The sequence below is a fragment of the Lutra lutra genome, chromosome 4 (assembly GCF_902655055.1).
Source record: "Lutra lutra chromosome 4, mLutLut1.2, whole genome shotgun sequence".
In the NCBI taxonomy this organism is placed as follows: Eukaryota; Metazoa; Chordata; class Mammalia; order Carnivora; family Mustelidae; genus Lutra; species Lutra lutra.
In genome coordinates this window covers 188,943,658-188,967,916 of record NC_062281.1, presented here as the reverse complement: position 1 = coordinate 188,967,916, position 24,259 = coordinate 188,943,658, and the positions used below count along the sequence as shown (strand labels likewise).

Sequence of the window (24,259 nt, the reverse complement as noted above, 5' to 3'; positions counted from 1 at the left end):
AGTCAGGGCTGAGGTCAGAGGATGGTGGCCTGAGGTGAGAGGGGTCCCCCCGCACTGGGGTATGTAGGAAAGAGAGCCCGAGTGACAGACAAAAACTGTGCACCCCTGTGAGCTGGGGCCCTGGTCCCCGCACGGCATGGCGGCAGATGAACGGGGGCCAAGGGCGCTGCAGTGACCCGGGGATGAGGAGCTGGCGCCTTCAGTTGTCCTGAGGAGGGGATGAGGACTTCTCCAGTGGGACCAGTACAAGAGTCACACCCCAAGTCCACCCCACCCTTCGCGGATGACCTCAGACAAATGACTTGATCTCGGTCTGCTGTGAGATGGGCACGCGCCCACCAGCATTTTGGGGGCAGAGGTAGGGAGTGGGTGCTTGGCGCACAGTAGGTGCTTGGCACAAAGTAGGTGCTTGATGAAGATCCTGTTGTTTTCCTGCCTCCTCCAAAGGCCAGAGCTGAGAACCTGGAGGACTGATGGAGGCCACATGGTAGGAGGGAGTGCTGAGTTTTGGGGGCTCCTAGGGTCCCAGGTCTGTGTCAAGGGGGAGGGGAAGCTTGGGCCCCATGATCTGGGGACCCCCCACAGGAAGGGAGGCAGGAGAGGATGGGCGAGGAGTGGTGTGCTTCACCTCTTGTCACCTCCCCTCTAGGCACTTCCCCTCTGGGCGGCTGGGAGGGTCCGAGGGGAGACCCCGTGCGGCTGTGCATCTGGTGCCTTGTACAGTTGGTCCTGGGAGATGGCAGGTGCTCAGTCCGCCCTGTCTGGGGGTGGGGGGGGCATGTGGAGCAGAGGAAAGGCAGCTGCAACCCGGATGTGAGGGTGGACGAGGGGGGCCCTGATGGCCTCCTTGCTCATGGTCCTCTGTAAGCCTGCCACCAGCTAGGCCTGGGAATGACCTAGAACTTTTGGGAGACCAGGGAGGTGGCTTTGCTTCTTTTGGTCTCTATTCCACACAATCAGGGGTGCCTCATAACACTGTGTGTTAGATAGGCCCTCCCTCCCTCATCTCCCTGGGCTCCCTCCCCTCCCACCCTCCTTCCCTCCTTCCCCACCCCTCTCCTCCCTCCCCTAACTCCCTACCTCCCTCCTTCCTTTCATCTAGTTTCCTTTCTGCCCCTTATTTACTATTCCATCCATCCATTCTCCCATCCACCCATCCATCCATCCTCTCTCCAGTCCCCCATCCTCACATGGGGTCACGGGTTGCCCCCCCCCCCCCACCGTTAAAGGAGTGGTTAAGCGTCATCAGTGATTTTCAGATTTTCACCTGGGAACCTTGCATTTTGGAAGATTGGGTTTGCTAAACTGCTGAGTAAATTAGGTTCTATCCAACTTATTTCCTCATTTTAAAATGTCAGTCAGAGCTCCCCTGTGGGTGGGTGATATGTGGGTCTGAGCCTCCCCAACAGCAGCCAAAGGATCTAGAAGCTTCCATAGCCCTGCGTTCCCCAGAGCCCGTTTGCCCCATTCTGGGGACATCCGGAGACCCCTGGCCCATGGGGCTCCTAAGGTGGTCTGAGGCCGGCTCCTGGGGCCATGGGCCGGCAGGGCCTCTGCTCTGGGGAGCTCCACAGTAGAGGGAGTGAGTGACCTTTTGTCCCACTCTGCAGAGGGGCTTTCTGTTCCTCATTGTTGAGCCATGACAAGGCTGTGGCTGGTGGTTTTTTTTCTCCTGTCAGAGAGGATAAACAAGCCTGGAGATTGCTCAAGGGAGGGCTGACCCCCCCTGCCCACTGCCAGCCCCTGGGCTCTGGGATCACACAGAGCAGCAGGAGGAAGTATAGGGAAGGGCGTTCATAACGAGATTGTGACTGGAAAAAGCCCTGGAGGGGAGACCTCTGGGCAGTGGCCTGGGGGGCTGTGTGAGGGGGGCAGACTGTGGGGGTCCTGCTGCCTGCCTTTGTCCAGAAACCCTTGGCTTGTGGGTGGAGAGAGAACATGGACTTGGCCAGGGCAGGGCCCTTTCCCATCAGGCCTTTTGGACCCTGACAGGAAATCCTCCCCCGACCCTGGCTAGGGCAGGCCTTCCAGGACTGCACCCCAGGAGCTGCTCTGAGGGTGAGGGTTTCTCAGCCCGTTGGAGCTGCACCGGCCCAGTGTTTATCGGCCCCACGCGAGTGAGGGGCCTCCCTAGGTACTGCCCAGGGTCCGGTGGCAATGAAGCCCACGGCGTGATGGGTCAGGTGGCCTGCAAGGGGTCTGCAAGAGAAGGAGGTAGAGCCCTCCCTGCTCTCTGGGGAGAGGCAGCTGCCTCTGGGGTGCTCAGCTGGAGGGAGAGACACAGCCCCTTCCCTTCGGGAAGCCGCATAGCCGCAGCCTGCAGGGAAGCCCATCTTGGGGGGCCGCGGGGGACAGTCAGGCCCCCCGCTGCGGTTGGTGTGCGGTTGAATCATGTGTAGAAACGGGGCTGCAGAAGGTATGATTTCTCGGGCTCAGGGGCTCTCCTGGCCTTTGGTCTCTGGGTCTCCTGTCTGTACCCCCCCTGCCCCCTGCAGGTCATCTCGCTCCATGCCTGGGTGCCAGGGAGTCAGGTGTGTTCAGCAGTGAGGCATCAGAATCACTTGGGGGTGGAGGCTCTTTTTCTTCCTTTCTTCCTGTAGTGGAACAGCTTCTGGGCCCACTCCCTGAGCTTCTGCCCCATCTGTTGGGGTGCGGGTCATTAGTAACAGGGTTGGCCCAGGTGTTTCAGACTCTGACAGTGAGCCTCACCCCTAACCGTGAGGAGCCCTGATAAGGGACCTTGCTTCCTTCCCCTTTTGTCCAGCTGGCTCTAGGACCAAATGGGGAAGGAAGAAGGACTGGGATTGTGTGTGTGTGTGTGTGTGCCACGGGCGTGCAAGCTTGTAGTCCCAGTGGGAATGGAGGTTACATTTTTAGGCTCTGTGTTGTGCAGAATGGTTCCCACTTCCCTTGCGAGCCCCCTGTGTCTTTCCCAGCCTCACTGGAGGGGGTTTGGCCCTGGCTCCGGGATGGAGGGTGGGCCGCAGGGCCAGGCCAGTGTAGCCTGGGGTGGGATTGGACCCTTTGCAGAATGACCGTGTAATGAAGCCCACTGCTTAGGGTAGTGAGCCCTGAACACCTACTACGTGCCAGGCTTCGGGGTAATAACCAAGCTACGCCCAACCCGCAGACTCAGAGGACACCCAGCTAGTGGGGGCATAGCCCCGGGTGACAGGAGCCCTGGAGGAGGAGGCTGGGATTCTGGGTCTGAGTGATGATTCAGGGTGGGCTGTGGGCTGGGGAGCCTTCAAGGGGGGCTGCCGGCAGAAGAGATACATGGAATTTTGTCCGAGGAAACGTGAAGCTGTCGCGGGCGGAGGAGGCTGTTTGGGCCAAGTCATGCGGGCAGGAAGAGACACAGATCGCTGTGTCACAGGGATCCCCCACCCTGGGGGTCATCTCCGCATTCCCCAAGACTTCCAGCCATTGGCCCCAAGCCATGGGTGGTCAGGGTGGGTGTGGCAGTCCCTGCCAACCCGCTCGCCCTCCCCGCAGGGCCCGGCACAGGCTCTGGCAGGCATGACTCCCAGGGTGGGGGGCTGTCTCTGGGGCATGAACTGTACACAGTGTCGGTCCCTCAGGGAGGCCGGGCCCCTTCCTGGGCAGCATGGGCGGCTGGGGGCTGGACGCCTTCCTGCTACAAGGGGACCTGAGGGGCATACAGTGGCATCCACTGCCTAGAGCACCTGGAGCGCTTGGGTCAGCACCTGGCGCTCCCGTAAGTGCTCAAGGCATGGTCACTATCGTCATTGTTGTCATTGACCAGCATTCATCTACGGAGCCCCGACTCTGTGTGGGCCCCATGTCGGGGTCTAGAGAGGATGAGGCCGTTGTTTCTGCTCCTGCGTCACAGTTGTTTGTGGTGCGTGCGTGTATGTGTGTACACGTGCATGTACGTGTGCACACGTGTGCTGGTGCACACGCACCCCCCACCCCACTTCAGCATAATGAGCTAATTGTCCAAAGGGGTCATATCCAGTGTTCAGAGAGAGCCCAGAGTGGGGAGGAACCTGCCACAGCTTGGAGGAATCAGGGAGGGCTTCCCTGAGGAGGCCGCACTCAGCTGGAAGCACCAAGGGGCTTATTCCCAGGTGCAGGAGGGAGAAGGAGGCATCCTAGGCAGAGGGCCGCTTTGTGCTAGGCACTGTGGTCCTCTGTGACTGAAGCCCTTGCCTTCTGGGCAGCCTTGCGGCCCCACCCCTGTCCCCTGGAGTGTCAGAAGAGCTAGCCCCACTCTCCGGCCATCTGGCTCGGTGCCCCCACCAGCAGACATGCATGTGTGACTTGAGGCGGGGAGAAGAGGCAGGGAAAGAAGGTGGGGAATCTCCTGTTTACCTTCCCCTCCAAGGGAGACGTCTCCACATCAGGAGAGCCCCAACAGGAAGAAGGCCAAACGCTCGCAGGCCCCAGGACCTCCATCCTGTGGTGTTAGGGGTGACAGGATCCAGGGGTGGCTGTGCTGATGGCCGTCCTTCCCTTCCCCCTCCAGGTGCCATCGCTCCCCTATGCTCCAGAGCCTGGAAGCAACTGCGGGCACAGAGAGTACTTCAACAAGAGGGCCCGGATGTGCTGCAGCAAGTGTGCGCCGGGTGAGGGCAGCCTGGGGCCCTGACTCCTGGACGCCTGGGGCCCTGGGGACGGGGGCCTTGCAGGGAGCGGGGTAGGGTCCTAACTGACCGTTTGAGCTGAATTCCTTTTAGTGCCATGAGATGGTCCCTTGCTGCCTCTTGCTTCAGGGCCTTGGCACATTCTGTTCCCTCTTCCTGGCCTAATTCCCAACTCCTTTCCCCAGGTGAACTCCTGCTTTTCCTGTAGACCTCAGCTTAGATGTACCTTCCTCCAGGAAGATTGCCCACACTGCCTGGTTGGACCCGGCCCCTCCCATAAGCTCCCACGGGCCCCGGGCGTCCCCCACAGCAGCAGCTCTTCAGCCAGCAGTCATGGCTTGGTTCCACTTTTGTCACCTCCACAGCGTCCTCCCCTGGGACAGGGGCCGTGGGCGTGTTCTCCGCGGAATCCCCAGCGCCTGGCACATAGTGGGTGCTCAGTACATACCTGACTGAATCGATGCGAGCTTACCCGTTTCATAGATGGTGGGCCTGAAGCCTGACCCCAGCTGGCCGAGCTGAGTAGCTCAACTGCTCGTGTCATCTGTCTACTCATTCACTGATACCCGCATTCCTGTACCATTTATGAAGCACCGTCTAAGTGCCAGGCACTGTTCTAAGTGTTGGGAGTCCGGCAGAGAGCAGAGCAGACAAAATCCTCACACTCATGGATTTTGCATCTAATAGAGGCACAGGCAGAGAAGCCAAAAGAGGAAATAGATGTGTGGTCTTATCCAGAGTGAATGCTGTGAAAAAAACAGGGCAGAGTAAAGCCAATGGAGACAGATGGAGGAGGACATGCTTTTTGGTACAGGGTGGTCAGGGAGGGCCTTTCTGAAGAGCCAACCCTTGGGCAGAGACATGCAGGAGGTGAGGGAGTGGATCATACAAATACACAGGGAACAGCCTGCCAGGTCGGAGAAGCAGCAAGTGCAAAGGCCCTGAGGTGGGAGCCTGTTTGGGGAACGTGAGGAACAGTGAGGCCAGTGTGTGGCCCAGAGACAGTAAGTTAGCAGGGGCCACAGTAAGAGTTTAGATTCAGAAGCTAGGAAGCCATTGGAGGGCCCTTGAGCCATTAGCCTGAGGTGTGGGCAGGCCTATGTGTACCTGTCATTGCCCATGGCCAATTTAAGAGACCTCACAAGTGACTCCTTTTCCTGTTAACTGGCAGGGTTAAGGTAAGAAGTTACTGGATTAGCACAACAGTGAATGTGGCAGGATAGTGCTCCAGGCTCAAGAGAGAAACTCCTTAAAGCTTTGCTTTGGTGTTCTCCCATCTCCTGGCATGCCTTCTGTCCAGGCCCGCAAGAGACCCATGCCCTCATTGTCGATGGGAAACCAGGAACTGTGTTCCCACTAGTCGTCATAGTTCACACCCACAGGTGGAGAATTTTAGCCAGTGATAAAGAAGAAAGGAGCTAGCAAACCAGTTCTCACTAAAGTGTGATTGACTAGCAATAGACAGTTCCAATGGTGGAATCCCAGCCATCTGGAAAGAGCAGAGGAAAAGTCATTTTATGAGTATCAGGGCTTTGGCCATGGAGGGACAGCTGGGGCCCACAAGATGTGAGATGAGTCGGTGAAGGACAGGAACGCTTTCAAAGAGCCTCCCCACCCAGGCTTCAGGATGCTGGGGCTCAGGGTGCGGGGGGGTGGATGAGCCACTGACCTCTGGCCCTTGCTTCCTCAGGCTTCCATGTACGATCGTTCTGCACCAATACCTCAGATACCGTGTGTGCCCGCTGCGAGAACAGCACATACACCCAGCTCTGGAACTGGGTTCCTGAGTGCTTGAGCTGTGACTCCCGCTGCAGCGCTGGTGAGTGGGCACAGAGAGCGGGCCGAGCCCTGGAACCTTCCCCTGGCCGCTGTGCAGCCCAGTCCCTCCGGCTGAACGCTGGCTAGGATTCCCCCAGGCCAGCTGTCTTCGTGCCCTAGAGCATGAGGTTGTAAGGGTACAGCCCTTCCCTGTTCACCAATGGCATTTTCTTTTTCTCTCTCTTTTTAAAGATTTATTTATTTGAGAGATAGAGAGCAAGCGGGGGGAAGAGACAGAGGGAGAGGGAGAAGCAGACTCCCTGCTGAGCAGGGAGCCTGATGTGGGGCTTGATCCCAGGACCCTGGGATCACGATCTGAGCCGAAGGCGGACGCTTAACTGTCTGAGGCATCCAGGCACCCCCCCCCCCCATGGCATTTTCACCCTCTGTCTCACCCAGTCCTGTCCAACAGCCCCATGGGCAGAGAGGCCGAGGGTAGCAGGGAGAGAACTGTGCCCATTTTAGAGCTGAGGAACCCATGCCCTGGAGAGCAGGTGCACTTGCTCATGGAGATGGAGAAAGACCGCAGGCCTTGGGACTGCACAGCTGGTGTTCTTTCTGCCCCTGCTGTGGGTTGGTGGGGGGGGCACTGCGCCAGCCCGTCGGGGAGCAGAGCTCTCCAGGGCCCGGCTCGGGGGTTGGGGGGGTGGTGGGTGGAGTGGGCACGTGGTGGGCGGGGCCAGTGGAGGCAGGGATGACCCTGGGTGGCCTTCTGGCTCTTGCAGACCAAGTGGAGACCCAGGCCTGCACTCGGGAGCAGAACCGGATCTGCACCTGCAGACCGGGCTCGTACTGCACACTGCCGAGGCAGGAGGGGTGCCGGCTGTGTGCGCCCCTGAGCCGGTGCCGCCCAGGCTTCGGCGTGGACACACCAGGTATGGGGGCAGGGCCAGCGGTCCTCAGGGTCCCCCGGGGGCCTCTCCCGCGTGGGTGTCAGCGAGACAGCCCCGCCCGGGATCATGGGCAGTGGTGGCCAGGTGCTGGCTACCCAGCCAGCTGTCCAGCCCTCCCCCTCGCCTTCTTTCCTCCAGCACGCGGGATTAGGGACCTACTATGTGCTCAGCCTTGAGGGGTCCAGAGAGGGATCAGATTAAGCCCAAAGTTCCTGGAAAACCAGGCGGTGCCCCAGAAGATGAACCCACATGATCCTGGAGACCAGGATGTCACTAGAATTGGTTAAAGAACAAACTTCCCAGCTGCGTGTGTGTGTGTGCGCGCGCACATGCTCACGTGTGTGTTTCAAGGGGCAGAGGTGCAGACCGAGGTGCCGACCGGGGTCCGTAGGCCCCTCAGACTTCTCCCAGGGCGCCCGTGCCGAGGCCCACTCGTTCTACTGAGAGTCTGGGTTGGTGACGGGTTCCGATCTTCCCCTGAAGGAACTGACACTTCAGATGTGGTGTGCGCTCCCTGTGCCCCCGGGACCTTCTCCAGCACGACATCATCCACGGACACTTGCAGGCCCCACCAGATGTGAGTGGCTGAGTCGCGGGGTTCTGCAGGAGCTGAGAGGGTGGCCCCGGGGGGACCGTGTGGTCTAGCGCAGAGAGCAGCCCAGGCGTGGGTCCTGAAATACGCACCCCCCCCCCCCATTCTCTGCCTGGGGTCGAAGCACTGGGGACCCTTATTCTCATCTGGGATGGCTCCACCCATAGTGGGCTGGTGGACGGGTCCTAGCTCAGCGAGCAGGTGTATAGCAGCCTTGGCTTGGAAGTCAGCACCGGGTAGGGGACATGGGGCAGCCTGGGGGGGGGGGGGACAGAAAGGGGCGGTTCTGAGGGGGCGGGGTGGCACCAGTACTCTCTCCTGCATCCTGGCTGCTGGGACTCCTTGCCTGCTGGTCTCTCTCCCGTGAGCGGGCCCAGCCATGCTGAGCCCTTCTGGCCTCTGTTGTCACCTAAGCAAACCTCCTCCTCCCCCAGCTGTATCTCGGTGGCCATCCCGGGCAATGCCAGCATGGACGCAGTATGCACCTCCGTGCCCCCCAGCCCGGGAACGGCCACACCCCCGGCCTCCACGTCCCAGCCAGGGCCCATGCGATCCCAGCGCACGGAGCCAACTCCAGGGCCCAGCATGGCTCCTAGCACCTCCGTTCTGTTGCCGATGGTTCCGAGCCCCCCCACTGAAGGGCTCAGCACGGGCGACATCTCTCTTCCAATTGGTAAGTCCCAGGAGGGCTTGTTCAGCCGCTCTACTATCTCAGATTCTTACTGAGTGCCCTCTGCAGGCTGGACCCTGTCCTCTATCCCGGGAGGTGGGTGCTGGTGAGACCTGTCTTCTGCCAAGACCTGGTGCTGTCACTGAGGACAGCTGGGGGGACCGGGGGGGTGTCAGCGTTTTATCTGCAAGGGGAGATGGTCTCCTGGTTGCCGTTTCTGATGAACACATTAGCTGGTGGGCTGGGCCAGGTCACCTCACAGGTTTCCCTTCTGGGGTTAGGACTCCAGCAGGCCACGGATCTCAAAGTGGTGCCCCAGGTGCTCGATGCGGCCAATAGACACGTTTCGTTTGGTATGAAGTTATTGGCTTGTTGGTCTTGTAATGGAATTTGAGAGACCCTGGCCTGGGCTTACCCCGCTGTGGCATCCCAGACATCTTCGGTCATGGACTTGGCTGCCTGGGTCCTGGTGCGTTCGAGTTTGCTTTCTGCAGCCGCCTTGAGCTTCTCTTTTTCTTTCTAGGACTGATCGTAGGCGTGACAGCCTTGGGTCTGCTGACGATAGGGCTGGTGAACTGTGTCATCGTGACCCAGAAAAAGAGTAGGTTTTCATGCCTTCCTCTTTCATATGTTCATCCATTTGCTCTGGAAGCTTTCCTGGGGCTCCTCCCGTGAGTCCAGCACCGGGCGCAGCTGTGTGGGTCAAACACACCTGGACACGGCAGTCCTGGTCCCGCGGGAGCCCAGGGGCGGGCAGAAGGCTTTGCCGCTCACTTACCTACTAGGAGGCAGGATGCCATCTGGGCAATGCAAGGGGGTAGCAGTCTGGGATTCTTGTCTGGAAGTCCTGGGGGATCTCCCCCGGCCTTCTGGAGTAGGTGGCATCGGGGCTGGGTCAGATTTCCATGGGAAGACGTGTGCAGGACAAAGAAGGCACGCTAAGGAGAGAGCATGGCATGAGCAAAGAGGGGGATGCTGGAGAACAGTTGGGTGTGGTGGAGGGGAATGGGACAGGGTTGGGTCAGCTGGGGAGCTGGGACGGGGGCTTCTGTGTACCTTGTCCGGTGGGTGATTGCTGCTGCCCGGGGCTGGGCCTACTCTGAATGGTTCTACTTGGGCCCCATGCTGCCCTCCTCGTTAGAGCAGGTGTGGCCTGAGGAAGCCGCTCTCCCTGACTTGTCCCCTCTCTCTTCTTTACAGAGAGGCCCTTCTGCCTACAAGGAGAAGCCAAAGTGGTAAGTGTCCCTCTGCATCTCCCCTCCTCCTCTGGTCTCCCTCCTGGTGGGCCATGTTGTTCCTACGGGAAGTCGTGAGTTCTGAAGGTTGGCCGGTCGGTCTGGTGTGAGGTGGTATGCAGCCCTGAGGGACTGAGGAAAGGCCAGCTAGTGTGTCCTTGGGGGTTAGGCAGCCCTTCCTGGGCTAAACGAGAGTGTGCATGTGAAGCACCCCATCAGAGAGCAGGAGGTCATTGGTGTCGTTGTCACGCACCTGGTCGCGGACCCCTGTTGTGATGCTGGGCAGATGTGAAATTACTCATGACGTTTGTCTCCTCCCCTTTGGAAGGGGACAGTGTCTGCTCAGCCCCATGCGAGGGCTGTGCAGCTCCCTTGGGGGCAGCAGTTGTCAGCGTCTCCCTGAGGCCTCACAGACATTTCCTTCATGAGCCGTGCGGGGGTGCCCTGGACTTCAAGACTGGGCCTGGGAGGGGGCCGTATCCGGGGTTGAGGGTTGGGGCTGGGGCCCTGCGTCCTGAGCTCTGCTCCGACCAAAGCAGCTCATCTTGGATCTTTTTTTCTAAAGTGAGGTCTGTGAGGATTTTGCTAGAACACTGGCATGGTAGCTCATCGGTTTCTCCTCAGGATGACATTCAGTTGCAAGTGACTTAAAGCAAAGGGGATTTGTTTTTTTCACATCTCAGAGAGTCGAGGGGTTGTCAGCTGCTGGCACCATTCAGTTGCATCCTTCTGTGAGGCCCGCAGGACCCCAGGCTCTGCCTCCTTCCACGTGTCGGCTTCTGTTCTCTTGCTTGTGGCCTTACCTTGAGAGATTGCGGGCCCCACTCTGGATGTGACCTTCAGGTCTGAGGCAGAAAGAAGAGGGGAACGTGGCCAGGCCAGCAGTGGTCAGGAGGTCAGGAACTGTCCCCGGAGCCCTGGGTGGGCTTCTCTTTTCTTATTGGCCAGAGCCCTGCTGTGGGATCACCCCTGGCAGTTCCCAGCCTCTGTGGGGGAGGAGGGGAGGGACAGGGCTCGGGAACGGGTGCCGGTTGAGCCAGGGCAGTGTCTGCTGTGACCTCCACCTGGTAGGCAGGGGAGGTTTTTTTTTACCCACTTTACAGATGAGGAAATAGAGTCTGAGGAGCTCCCTCCATGTCCCCAGTCCTGCTTGGGCAAGGTCTCTCAACTTCAGCCATTTTAATATCTGGGGCCAGATAATTCTTTGTCACGGGGGTTTGGGGGGTCGGGGGGAGCTGTCCTGTGCCCTGGGGGCTGTTCGCCAATATCGCTGGTCGTTTCTCAGGAGTGACAGCTGAAATTGTCTCCAGATATTGCTTAAGTGTCGCCTGGAGGCCAGAATCGCCCCTGATCGAGAACCACCGTGCTAGGGAAATGCTCCGCCCTTGGTGGCCCAGAGCACAAGGTTTACGCAGGGGATCGGCCTTGGGAGAGAGCAGAGACTGATCTCAGCTCCCGAAGTTGCCGGCAGGAAAAGAAGTGCAGAGGGGGAACGTGACCTGCCCAAGGTCACACAGCAGTGTGTCTCTGGCCCGTCTGCCCTGCGGTGTTGCGGCAGACAAACATAGGGGCTTGGAAGTGCACAGGGTTTCTCAGACCAACCCCCCCTTCAAAGGCCACGCCTTCCTCTCCTCTGGTTTTGGTTCAGGGGCACTGACAGCTGCTGCCTAGTGGGGTGCAGAGCAAGGGCTCCCCCCGGGCTCCTGCCAGCCACCCAGCTTCTACAGCCTATGTCCCCACCAAGCGTTTCCCAGCAATCGAGGCAGCGAATGTGTCTCGGGCGTGGCCCTGTGGCCTCCACTTCCCCTTTCCGTTCCCTGAGTTTCATGTTCACTGAGAATAACTCGATTATTTGCTGAGTGTGGTTGAGTGAAGAGCCCAGTGGTGTGCTGGTAACCGGCTCTCTGGGCCGCTAAAAAAACACAACAAACACAGACTCTGATGGGTGGTGTTTGCTCACACCACTGCCGCTGTTCCCACCGTGACCCGGCTCAGGCTCCTGAGAGCTTCCTCACTACTCAGCCGGGAAGCAGCCTGGGAGCCCCGCCAGGCCCTTCGCCTGTACCCCCATGCACCCCCGGGAGGGAAGCCCCACCACGAATGCATGTTGCAGCCCAGGAGATGAACCCAGGGAGGGTCCGGGACCCGTGTAAGGTTAGATGCCTGGGTGAGTGGCTGAGCCCGGGTTTTGCAAGCTCCATGGGAATCTGCAGGCCTCTGCCTGCCCCTAGGGTGGGCCTGCCCCACACCCCCGCTACGGCCCTCTGCTGCCCCCGCTCCCATCCGTGCCCTCATGCTTAGCTGGTGCCCAGCTCTTCCTCGGCAGTGGGCCGCTGTCCCTGCTTGGGGGCTGGGGTGGGGAGTGCAGAGACCCCGTGCCTCCTGTCCCTCCTGCTGCAGGGGTAACACCAAGGCTTCGCGAGGGACAGAGGCTTCCCTTCGTTTGGAAGAGGCCGGCAGATCCACGCGAGCTTGCTCACAATCACTCACATAGACGCGCCCAGGCAGGGCTCACGGTTTCACAGGAGAGTGAATGTTTCTGAGGCGCCGAGCGTGGGCCAGGCACCGCGAGGCACTGTTGAATCTCAGCAAGGCTACGACCCAGGCGGAACAATTGTTGCCCCAGGTGTCTTGCCTAGGAAATTTGGGCTCAGAGAAGTTCAGGAACTTTCCCAAGGTCACACAGCTGATGAGAGTGGCCTGACACACCAGCCTAGGAGGCCCTCTCCTCACCAGCCCCAGCACGCACATGAACTTACCACTCACAGATATGCACCCCTCCCTGCCATAGACAGGTGCATGTGCACCCTTCACAACCCCCAACCCTACACCTGTACATACAGATGTGAGCCTCATGAGCACATGCTCGCACAGACAAACACGGAAGCCATGGGACTCTGGAGGGCCTGGCTGGTGGCTCTGTCCTGCCCATGGTGGGGCTGGGCCATGATCGGGGCTGGCTGTCTGCAGTCCTATGTTTTTGAGCGAGCCTCCTCAGTACTCCCCGCCCTGCCCAAGCGGCGAACTCAGGATCCATCTTCCCCGCTCAGAGCCTACTTGAACTTTGCTACTTGTGGCTTTGGGGGAAGGAGGCGGACTGTGACCTTTGGGGGTTCCTGTTCTTTCCAGCCCTAGCTACGAGCAGAGGAGCAGGGTACTGGCCCCAAAAGTCCCTTCTTTGGAGGTAATGAGGTAGTGAGAAGTGACATTTGAATGCCCCTCCTGTCCCTCCTTCTCCTCCCCGTCCAAGTCAGAGCAAGGTTAGAGTGCTGTCCAGCGGCCTAAGTCAGACCACCTGGGCAAAGGTTTGGTCTGCACTTGAAATGCCCTCCATCCCTCCCAAGCCAGGAAGGCAGCATCTCTGCTACACTGATTCATTGTGCCTCTGCCACGGACCAGCCCAGCCCTGTGATACGGAGCCAGGGACTCACCCTCTCTGGGACTCAGTGTCCTCAAGGGACAGCTTATAAAAAAGATCCTTCAGTCTGATGACAGTGGGCTGGCCTCAGGGAATTGAGGGCTGGGGCAGGCTCATTTGTGGGAGAGGCTGTAGCCCTGGTAGGCTGGGCTGGGGGCTGAGGGTTGGCCAGAGTGAGTTGGCTGCCCAGAGTACACTTGAAATTGTTGCTCCCTGGGGAGCCCGGGGAGCAGGAGCAAGGCCAAGGGGTCACAGCCTTTCCTGGGGAGCAGGGGCTAACATACCCCCATCCCTATAGCAGAGGCTTGCCGTCTTGACCCTCACCTCCCCCTTCCTCTTCTGTCCTCCTGGCCGCATCCCCCCAGCCCTTCATTTGCCTTGTTGCCATCCCAACTGGACCCTTGCATCCTGCACAGGCCAGGGACCAAGGTCAGCAAATGAGAATGTGGGCCCTTCTGTCTCCCTTTTTTCTGGGATCCAGCAATCAGCAAGAACCCCAAGGCAAGGAGAGCTTGTGTGCCTGTTCAGGTGGTGTGGACCGGCCACAGGCTCTGATGTGCTTCCCAGCGGGGGTCCCTGGAACCTAGCACCTCATTGTCTTGAGCCTCCAGAGCCGAAAACCCAGACACTCAGGAAGGGGGTCACGGTTTTAGCCCACCTGTACCATGACTTGACTGTGTGACATTGGACAAAGAACTCAACCTGTCTGGACCTCGGGTCCTTCCTCTGCCAACACTGGCAGAGTTGGAAGTTTCAAGATAGAGTCTTGGAACTTCCAACTTGCAGTTGGAAGTTTCAAGATAGAGTCTTGGAAGGACTTCAGCCCCTTGGCACTGGATGGCCCTCAGATATTGGCTAGCACTTTATTATTATGGTTGGTGTCATTCGTGTTCTTCTGTGGGAAGAGGTAGGAGGCGCAGTCACAGGGCAGGCTTGGGGAGTGGAATCTGGAAAGGCTGGCCGGCACCCCACGGCTGAGGGTCTTAAGCAAGGGCTGTCTACACAACATTGATTGATCGAACGCAAGGTCCAGCAAACATTGTCCACGAAGGACCAGATGGCAAATATTTCAGGCTTTCTGGATCATTCAGTCTCTGTCGTAGCTACTCAAGCCTGGCGCCAGAGGAGGAAAGCCACACACGTCAGCCAGTGCAAGGGGCCGTGTACGGACACTAACACTTGCGCGTCATAACATTTTGCAAGTCACAAAATAGTATTTAAACATTTCCCCAACCATTTAAAAAGTATAAGACGCCTTCTTGGCTTGTGTCCTGTATGTACAAAAAACAGTAGCAATCCAGATTCGGCTCGTGGTGGTAAGTGTGCCGAGCCCTCATGTAGGGAACCCGTGCCCAGGCCTTCACTGTGGACCAGGCCTGGTTCTGAGCACGTGGCAAGTAGTCAGCCATTTACTCTTTGCAACAACCCTAGGAGGTAGGTTTTTAATGCTCCCCCGATAATATGAAAGAAAGGAGGCACAGAAGGGCTAGGGCACTTGTCCAGGTCACACAGCGAAGTAAGTGAAGGAGCCATGATTTGTACCCACGTGTTCTTGTCTGTCCCAAGTCTGCGCTCTCGGCTGCTAGGCTGGGCCACGTCACCCTGTGTCGTTGGAGTGACCTTAGGAGAGTCACTCTCCTTCTTCGGGCCTCTGTTTCCCTGATGCAAAACGAGGGTGAAAGGCCTGCCCCACCTCCAGGACGGTTCGGTGGACAGGGCCGCACGGGCCCACCCTCCTCGGCTCATGCTCCCGTAGGCCAGCCAGGCGCTGATCGCAGAAACCGTGCAGAATCCCACCGTCCTGAAAGCGCCGTGTGTGGGGGGACCGTGCCCGCGTGGGCAGGGGCGCGGCATCAACTGCAACGCTGACATCACGGGGGGGGGGGGGGGGCAGGTGGGTGAGAGGGAGGGACACGGCAAGAGGAGCCGGCTGACCGCGCTCCCTTGCTCCCGCCCCTCCAGCCTCACCTGCCCGCTGATAACGCCCGAGGCGCCCAGGGGGCAGAGCAGCAGCACCTGCTGACCACCGCCCCCAGCTCCAGCAGCAGCTCCCTGGAGAGCTCAGCCAGCACCGCAGACAGGGGGACGCCCGCCCCGACCCCGCCACCGGCACCAGGCGCCGAGAAGGCCAATGGGTCCAGGGAGGCCCGGGCCGGCTCCGGGACCTCAGGTGAGAGGCGGGAACCCATCTGGCTTCCTTCCCTGCCACCCCCCACCTCCAGCTCTCTGTCACCTGCCAGCCATGTCTCCCTACCCCACCTCGGGTGCAACACGGAACCACAGACCCCTTTCATTTCTCTGAACCCAGAAAATCTTGCCTACCTTTGCCAATGTGAGTTCTTTCCTCAGGAATACCCTTCCTTCTACACAATCCCAGCTTGTCCTTCGAGTCCCTGATATCTAGAAAGGGAGTTTTCCTATATGTTATAATATATAAATAAACATGTATTTAAATATTTATAATTAAATATAAATAAATATTTATATATTCATGTATAAGTTTATATTTATTTATATATAATTAAATATATTTATACATGTATTATCACATAGTTACATATTATATAGTTTCTTGTATATTATATAAGTTACTATATAATATTAAATATGATCATATTAAGACCTATTATGTTTTACAGATGAGGACATTGAGGCCCAGAGAGGTTGAAGCATTTGTTCAGGGGCACACAGCTAGCCAGGAAGACCCCCTGGGCACTCAGGCTCCAGAGCCCTGGGGTGCAAAGCTAGATGAAGAAATGGGTGTCTTCAGGGCTCCACTCACTGTGGCCCATTGTCTAGTCCCTTTGGGCCTGGGGCTTCAGGATTGCGGGGACCTCGTGGGTTCTGGAGAAGCCACAAAGAACGCATTTTGCCCTGGGCCTGGTCCGTGGCAGGGGTCACCCGGGGCAGGAAGCTTCAGTGCCCACAGTGGAGGGAGGCCCTGCCGGGGTCTCCCCTAAGAAAGCCTGGGCCTCCTTTGGGTATATTTTGCAGTGACAGACTCCTTAACCCTCTGAGCCTCAGTTTCCTCATCTGGAGAGGAGCATGGCCTCACCTTGGCAGGGCTGCACCATCTTCCCTCCCTGTCACCTGTTTTAGGACTGCCCCCACCCACTGCCACCCGTACCGAGGGGCACCACCCGTGTCCCCTGCCGTAGCCTGCCCTAGTCATTCTGATGTCTTGCTGGCGCCCCAGCCCCGCCTGAGAGCCCCCCAGGAAGGGATGTAGCCTGTGGTCCTAAACCTTCGTTGAATGAGCAAACGGAGCTCCAGATATAAACTCTTGGTTTTTGTCCATCTCTGGGATTCATCTCTCTGATTTCCTAGCCGCATCTCCACGGTCATCCTGCTGCGGCTTCCTCCTTGGCCTACACATGGACCCTTGACCATGGCCGTCCACCTCTTCTACCCTCCACCCCTGCTCTCTGGTATCACCTCTGCTCTCCCCCTCTCTCCTCCCACCCCAGCGCCTCCCTCTCCTGTGGGAACATGTGGCTGTGCCCCCTTCGTGGTCGCCCATCCACCCCTGCAGTGTCTCATTCACCATGTGCAAAGGCCACGGTGACTGAGTGACATTTGGGTGCCGTGGGGGCTCAGGGTGGAAATTTCCTTCCGGTCCAATGAGTTCAGCCCTCCCTCCCTTGGCCTCTTTGCGGCTGTTCTGAGCAGAGCAGCTGGCTGACTCCATCCTGCTTTCAGGCTTCCCCGGAGTTACAGCCCTCCCCTGCGTGTTTGGGTACTTGGCACGTCCCTGCAAGGACAGCAAGGGCAGCTCCCCCTCTTAGAGAGGCTAGCATGCATCCAGCCCCTTCTACTTAGCCCCTCAGCTCATCCAACATTCCATCCCTCACCGAGTTACGAAACACAGTTGCCCACAGGGCCGGGCAGGAAGGTGCACATGAACCTGCCCCAGGCCTCCTGGCCTCGGTGATGGGGACAGTCCACCACCCACCCCATTCTGGAATCCCAGATCTATGAAATCACAGAGGCAGCCCTATGTGGACGAAACGGGAGCTGCTAGGAATAAAGACAATGTCACGGTCAAAGTTGCATCCCCATAAGGGAGCAATTTCTTTTTTTTTTTTTTTTTAAGATTTTATTTATTTATTTGAAACAGAGAGAGAGATCACAAGTATGCAGAGAGGCAGGCATAGAGAGAGAGAGGAGAAAGCAGGCTCCCCGCTGAGCAGAGAGCCCGATGCGGGCCTCGATCCCAGGACCCTGAGATCATGACCTGAGCCGAAGGCAGAGGCTTAACCCACTGAGCCACCCAGGCGCCCAAGGGAGCAATTTCTAAACCCTTTGATGTGGACTTGGCAGCCAGCAGATAAGGGGCCACTGACAGAGGAGTCTGGCCTTTCCCTGGTTGGTCCGGCCAGGACTGCCGAGGCTTCCTGCTGGTCCAGGAAGAGAACTCCGCCTGGCTTCCTGTCCCTGCTCACTTCTCCATTCTTTGCGGGGTGTGTGTTTTGTGCTCCGAGAACCTTCACCGGCTTTATGTAACTGGCTCCTATTTATGGGGTTGACTTGAGCTGGATATTGTTTGACAGACGAGGAAACAAACATGTGAAGGTTAAGCAACTTGCCCAAGGTTACACAGCAGAGCTGGGCTAGAACCCTGGCCTCTAGGCTCCCGGCTCAGCGCTCTTCTTGACCCTTTGGTCTTAATGTGTCTCTTGGGCTGTAGACGGGCCGGGCCGACCTCCTTCACTCCAGGAACCCCCTACTGACTGCCCCTCCCCCGTCTTCTGTTCAGCAGAGACTTCCTCCGGTGGCCACGGGACCCAGGTCAATGTCACCTGCATCGTGAATGTGTGCAGCGGCTCTGACCACGCCTCTCAGTGTGCCTCACAGGCCAGTTACACCAAGGGGGACGTGGGCGCCAGCCCCTCCGTTTCCCCAGATGATGAGCAGGTCCCCTTCTCCAAGGAAGAATGCCCTTTTCAGTCCCAGCCGGAGGCCCCAGAGACTCTGCTGGCGAGCCCAGAGGACAAGCCACTGCCCCTTGGCGTGCCTGATGCTGGGATGAAGCCCAGTTAGCCCGACTAGTGGGAGTCACGTCTCAGCCACGGTGGGCTCTTCCCTGGTCCTCCTGGGCCTACCACCCCGCAGGACTCTGGCTCTTTCTGGGCCAAATTCCTTTAGTAGCCACCACAGCCTCAGAATTCCTCTCGTCGACTGGCAGAAGGAGAATTGTGGAAAATCGCTCCTGTCACGGTGTGTGTCCTTCTCAGAAGGCTCGCTGGACACGGACGTGCCGGCCAGCCTGGGGCCAGCCCCTGCCGCTCTGAGAGCTGCCCCCCAGCTGGTCCTGCGAGTTGGGCTTCTGGAGCCCTTATTTTGTTTCTGATCCCTGGGCTCTGCCCAGGTCTGGCTCCCTGGGAGGCCCCAGCATCCTGCCTTCCAGTGGGGCCTACTGGGGAGGAGGGATGCTGCGTGAGTCGTCCCTGGAGAAGGGGCCGTGGAAAAGGAGCAGTGCTTGGGCCTTGAGTGCTAAGACCGAAGGATGGTCCCAGCGGGGGCCGGGCGGTGCGGGGGTGGGTGTCATCGATCGGATGGTCCTGTGCAGGGAGGGGGTGGCAACGCCTGCAGGGGACCGGGGTCCCCCCGCCTCCCTACGTTCGCTGGTACCACCTCCAGATCCATTCCTGCCAGCTTCACCTCTTGCATAATGGTGGGAGAATCAGACTCCCAGAGAGCCCAGCTAAGCAACCTATGTGAATCCTGTAGTTCGGGCAAGATGGCAAACCTCTAGCGGAAAATCTGCCAACTTCAGCATGGGGCGATTAAAAAAAAAAAAGCGCCATGCAGGCCAACAAGCCAAGGAAGGGACAAAGCCAGACTTTGAGTTTGTGCGAGGCCACACCCCGGTCAGGGAATTTCAGAGCCTGGAGATGCCTGAGGCCCACAGCCGTCTCTCTCCTCCTACCTCATGGGCCTTGCTCTGCCTCCCGAGGAGGGGCTCCTCTTCGCCTCGGCCCCCCTCTCTGTTCCTGGAGTCCCAGGCCCCAGGGAAAGCACGGGACCACTTGGGTATTGTGCCTGCCGTGATCTCAGGTGGACATGGGGTGCTGAGAGCCAGCCTTGTGTCCGTGTGTCTGTCGTGCGCGGCTGGTCTGTGTAGCCATGTTGTTGGGTTGAACGGCCTGCCCGAGGCAGCTGAAATCGGTAATTTTGTCAAAGGATTCTTCGCCTTTGAAGAGTCCGTCTGCTCCCCCCAGTCCGTGCCCAGAGTCCCGCGGAGCATGGCGTACGGCCCTCACCGGATTCTGGAAGGAGCAGGGGACTCCTGGAGAAGCCAGTCGGGTCCCAGGTACTTGGATCTCTTGCCGAAGAAGACCACTGGACTTGGACTTGGCAGCTGAACTTTTGGAGGGTGGGAGAGTCCAGCCTTTACCATGAAGAGAAAGTAAAAGCTTCCTTGAAATCAGGATTCCCTGGGAGTCCGGACTGGCCAGGCTCCCCGCCGGTGCTGGACGCCGGGCAGCGATGGAGCTTGTCTGCCCCCTGGTGGACCACCCTGGGATGACCTCAGCCTCCCTGCTCTGTCCCAGGGCAGCTCTGAATTGCAAGGAGGCCCGTTCTGGATGTGGCCTCAGTTCCCAGGCTCGTGTGGATCCCAAGACAGAGTTTGTACTGTATATATTGGACAGCATTCCCGCTTCTAAATAAACCTCCTGTTTGTCTCACACATGGGCTCCTGGCTCTGGCTTCGGGTCTGAGCTGGGGTTCACCCGTGGTCCTGCCGCCCTTGTGTAGGGAGAGATGGAGTCCTGGCCACGGGGCTGACTGGCCCGTGCTTTGCCCGGACCCCGCAAGCTCCCCCAAAGCACAGCTGAGCTTTGCTGAGAGCTTGGCCACTCCCTCGGGACCGGAATCCCCCACCGCCGGCCTCTGACTATGCCCTCATCAGCCCTGTCCCTCAGTGTCATCGGCTCTTGGGGTGAGGCACTGCTCTTGGGGTGAGCCGGGGTCTCTACAGATCTCCTTGTTCACACGCAGCACCCCTTCTCACTTAGGGGGTGAGCCTCTGCCCCCCCCCCCCCCACACAGCCAGGGGATAGTTCTGGATGTGACCTTTGACCTGTCTGAGGCAGGAGCAGTTTTCCAGAACGAAGGATGGGGAGAGGTTGCAGGCAAAGGGGGTTCATGTAAAGGCCAGGAGGGAGAGAAGAGACCCTGGCCCTTGAATTCACTAAGCCAACCCCTGGGTCACTCCCTCAGCACGACGCTCCTCGTTCTTGGTGATTTCCTGGACCTCTCCTCCCACAGCCCTGCCCTCTCCCCTGCCCGTACGCTAGAGCAGGGCTGGCAGACCTCCCGTACAGAGCTGCATAGTACGTATTTCAGGCTTGGGGACTCATAACGGTTCTGTGACTACTCAGCTCAGCGGCTGAGGCAGGAGACAGACACAGACAGGACATCAACCAGAGAGGGTCTGGAGTGTTTTCCACACCACCTGGCAATTCCCCAGTTCTCCGCAGACACTGGCGAGGCGCCCTCCAAAACGAACTCCATTCTGATGCTCTACCTGGCGGGAGCACTGGACCCGGCAGGTGAGGGGCTCAGCCCCACTAGCCTGCCCCCCGCTTCAGACACCAGTCACCTGGGCAAGTGGTCTCACCTGTGCTTCAGGCTCCCCGGCTATAAACCAGAGGTTCCCACGAGCCCTCTCCTTCGGTTCCATTAATCTGTAGAGCGGCCTATGGAACTCCGGACACCTGTTTACTCACTAGATTACAGGTTTCTTACAAGGCCTGTAACACAGACTCAGGAACGACCTGCGGGAAGAGATGCATAAGGCAAGGTTTCCGTGGGAATGGGCTGGAGCTTTCACAGTCCCCTACATTGGCCACCCTCCCAGCTTTTTCACGTGGCCACCAATGCAGAAGCTGGCCGAACCCTGTCCTCTTGGGTCTTTATGGAGGCTTCATTAGATGGGCGTGGTCGATGAACTCATTGGCCATTGGTGATGGAGTCAACCTCCAGCCCTTCTCCCCAGCCCAGAGGTGCAGGTGAGGGGTTCCCTCCTTCTGATCCCATGATTGGTTTTCTTGGCAACCAGACCCCATGCTCAGAGGCTTTCCTCCAGTTACCCCAGTAACATCTACTCAGCTGTGGTTGAAATGGGCTTGTCGGGAATAACAAGACACTCCTTTCATCTTTGTGACTTAAGCTCTTTCCCGAACTGAGTACACAGGGCCCAACATTAGAACAAAAGATGGTCCCATTGCTCTGATCAGTAAGGAAATTTGAAGTGTTTTAAGGGCCAGAAACAGAGGACGGAGACCAAATAGGTAGTTCTTATTGTAAATCACAAGATCAGGGCACCTGGGTGGCTCCTCAATACTGGAGCTCACGTCGTGAGCCCAGGGGTCCTGGGATCGAGCCCTGTGTCGGGCTCCCAGCTCAGTGGGGAGTCTGCTTCTCCCTCTCCCTCTGCCTCTCCCCCTGTTTGTGCTCTCTCTGTCTTTCAAATGAATAAATAAATAAATAAAAATCTTAAAAAAAAAAAGAATTAAACCACAATATCAGAGGGGGTAAATTTGGAGCGACTGAGGGCAGCCACCTGTCTGATGGGGTAAAATGGGCCAAATGCAGCCCCTCCTGCCTCTTTTTCTTTGTTAACCATGATGGAACAAGTGGTTTGGCGAAGCGGGGCCAGTGCGGGGGGTGGGGAGCGGGGCTCATGGTGACTGTCATTCTTCTCCGTGTAATCTTCATGCCGTCATCATTGCTGTGGGGCGCTCTGGCGCACTAACACAGATGTCAAGACTTGGGGGTCCCCCCCGAAACCTGTGTGCCCAGGTGTGACCACTTCCTGTGTGATCTGGGTTGGGGGGTTGTTAATTAACTTCTCTGTGCCTCAGCCTCCTTATCTGCTAAAATATTAGGATTAAAATCGTACCTCCCTCAGAGTAAGGGATTACTTGAGTTACTGTCTGTAAAATACTCAGAACTATGCCTGGCACGTAGTACGTGCTCAGTAAATGGTAGTTGCTATTTTGTGTGTAGGTAGGTGCTGGGGATGCGAGAGCTCAGGGCAGCCAAGGTCCTTGTCCAGAACTGACGTGCTAGGACTGACTGTGTAAAGAAACACATGTAGGCCACGCCAGGTGACGGGCAGTGCTAAGAAAAAGCAACAGGGACGGGGGTGGGGGTGTTGGGGTGCTTTTAACTTGCTGGGTGGGTTAATGAAAGCTTCTTGGAGGAGCTGCTGTTTGAGCAGAGGCCTTGGGTGAAGACAGGGCGGTACAGCCTTGGGCCTCGGGGGTGGGGCAGGACATGAAGTCCTGAGGGCGGCTTCAGAAGCCACTGGAAAGGATGTTGGGTTTTACGCTTCAGTGTGTAGGAGGGTCCAGGGAGTATGAGACGTTCCTTAAGCTGCCTACTCTAAGAGTTGGGAAATGTATTTATTTGGCAGGGGGAGAAACACAGAGAGAGGGACAAGAAGATTCCGCGCTGAGCACAGAGGCTGAGGTAGCGCGCGATCCCAGGACCCTGAGATCAAGACCTGGGCCGAAACCAGGAGTCAGATGCTATCACTGACCGCGTCACCCCAGCGCCCCGACAGCCTTCAATTATTTGATCTCCATTATTGCCTTAGGAGATAGGCCAAGTACCCATTATCCCCGCTCTGTAGAGGAGGACACCTAGGGGCAGGGCGGAGGTTTGATATTTATCTAGAGTCTAGTCTGGAGGAGGGCCTGGCCTGTCGTGGGAGGCTCTTGATAACCAGTCCTTTAGAATTTCCCAAGAAAATCAACTACGCTTGGGTTTAAAGGGCAAGTACTTTCTCTCTCCCGGGATAGCCTGGAGCTCTGTAGTCAAAAGAGGACAAGCAGGGCAGATCTAGCAAGCCAGGAGATTGAGTGGAGAGGCTGCTTGGAGCAAAGCTAAGGGTGAGAAGTCCCAGGATCCTGTCCCCAGGCAGCTGCAGAGTGCACCTAAAGCAGCTGCTGTCCCCTCCTGGAGCTCAGAGCTTCCAGCTGTAAGATGAGGGGCTGGCCCTGAGCTGTGGTCTGTCTTTGTCCTTCCCATAGGGCTTGTCTGCATTTTTTCCTTCCATCCTCCCTCTCTCCCTCCCTCCCTCCCTCCTTTTTTTCCTCTTTCTTTTCTCTCTCTCTCTCTTTCTTTCATGATCTTATTCATTTGAGAGAGTGAGGAAGGGAGAGAGCACGAGTGGGAGGAGGGGGAGAGGGAGAAGCAGATTCTCTCTGAGCAGGGAGCCCGATGTGGGGCTCGATCCCAGGACCCCAGAATCATGACCTGAGCCCAAGGCAAATACCTAACCCACTGAGCTACCAGGCACCCCGGGCTGTCTGCATTTTCACAAGAGACTCTGGACTGGCGCTGGCAAATACAGTAGCCACTAGGCATGTGTGGCTGTTGAGCATCTGAGTGTACTAGTCCAAACTGAGATGTGTGCACTACATCGCAATGCAGAATACTGAATTTTGAAGACTTAGTAAAAAACATATATATATATAGAGAGAGAGACAGAGAGAATATCTCATTAGTAATTTTTTAAAAGATTTTATTTATTTATTTGACAGACAGAGATCACAAGTAGGCAGAGAAGCAGGCAGAGAGAGAGAGGGGAAAGCAGGCTCCCCAATGAACAGAGAGCCTGATATGGGGCTTGATCCCAGGACCCTGGGATCATGACCTGAGCTGAAGGCAGAGGCTTTAACCCACTGAGCCACCCAGGTGCCCCTCATTAGTAATTTTTATATTGATTGTGTATTGACGTAATATTTTGGAGATATTGGCTAAATAAATTATTAACATTCATTTTACCTATTTCTTTTCTTTTTTTTTTAAAGATTTATTTATTTATTTATTTGACAGAGAGAGATCACAAGTAGACAGAGAGAGAGAGAGAGAGAGAGAGAGAGAGAGGGAAGCAGGCTCCCTGCTGAGCAGAGAGCCCAATGCGGGACTCGATCCCAGGACCCTGAGATCATGACCTGAGCCGAAGGCAGCAGCTTAACCCACTGAGCCACCCAGGCGCCCTTACCTATTT

General features: G+C 57.5%; 1 protein-coding gene across 4 annotated transcripts in view; it reads left to right on the top strand.

Annotated features, from left to right (window-relative positions):
• Positions 1 to 19,924, top strand: part of TNFRSF1B (TNF receptor superfamily member 1B) — a 33,946-nt gene extending 14,022 nt beyond the window's left edge. The window contains exons 2-10 of one of the 4 annotated variants that reach the window (XM_047726542.1): positions 4,490 to 4,589; positions 6,298 to 6,426; positions 7,151 to 7,300; positions 7,802 to 7,895; positions 8,345 to 8,583; positions 9,104 to 9,181; positions 9,781 to 9,815; positions 15,196 to 15,403; positions 17,993 to 19,924. In XM_047726542.1, the coding sequence (XP_047582498.1) occupies positions 4,490 to 4,589; positions 6,298 to 6,426; positions 7,151 to 7,300; positions 7,802 to 7,895; positions 8,345 to 8,583; positions 9,104 to 9,181; positions 9,781 to 9,815; positions 15,196 to 15,403; positions 17,993 to 18,273 (1,314 nt within the window). In that variant the 3' untranslated portion in view covers positions 18,274 to 19,924. Of the gene's footprint in view, positions 1 to 4,489; positions 4,590 to 6,297; positions 6,427 to 7,150; positions 7,301 to 7,801; positions 7,896 to 8,344; positions 8,584 to 9,103; positions 9,182 to 9,780; positions 9,816 to 15,195; positions 15,404 to 17,989 lie in introns of all 4 variants that reach the window. The other 3 variants (XM_047726541.1, XM_047726544.1, XM_047726543.1) reach the window with 3 other exon arrangements.
• The last annotated feature ends 4,335 nt before the right edge of the window (positions 19,925 to 24,259 follow it).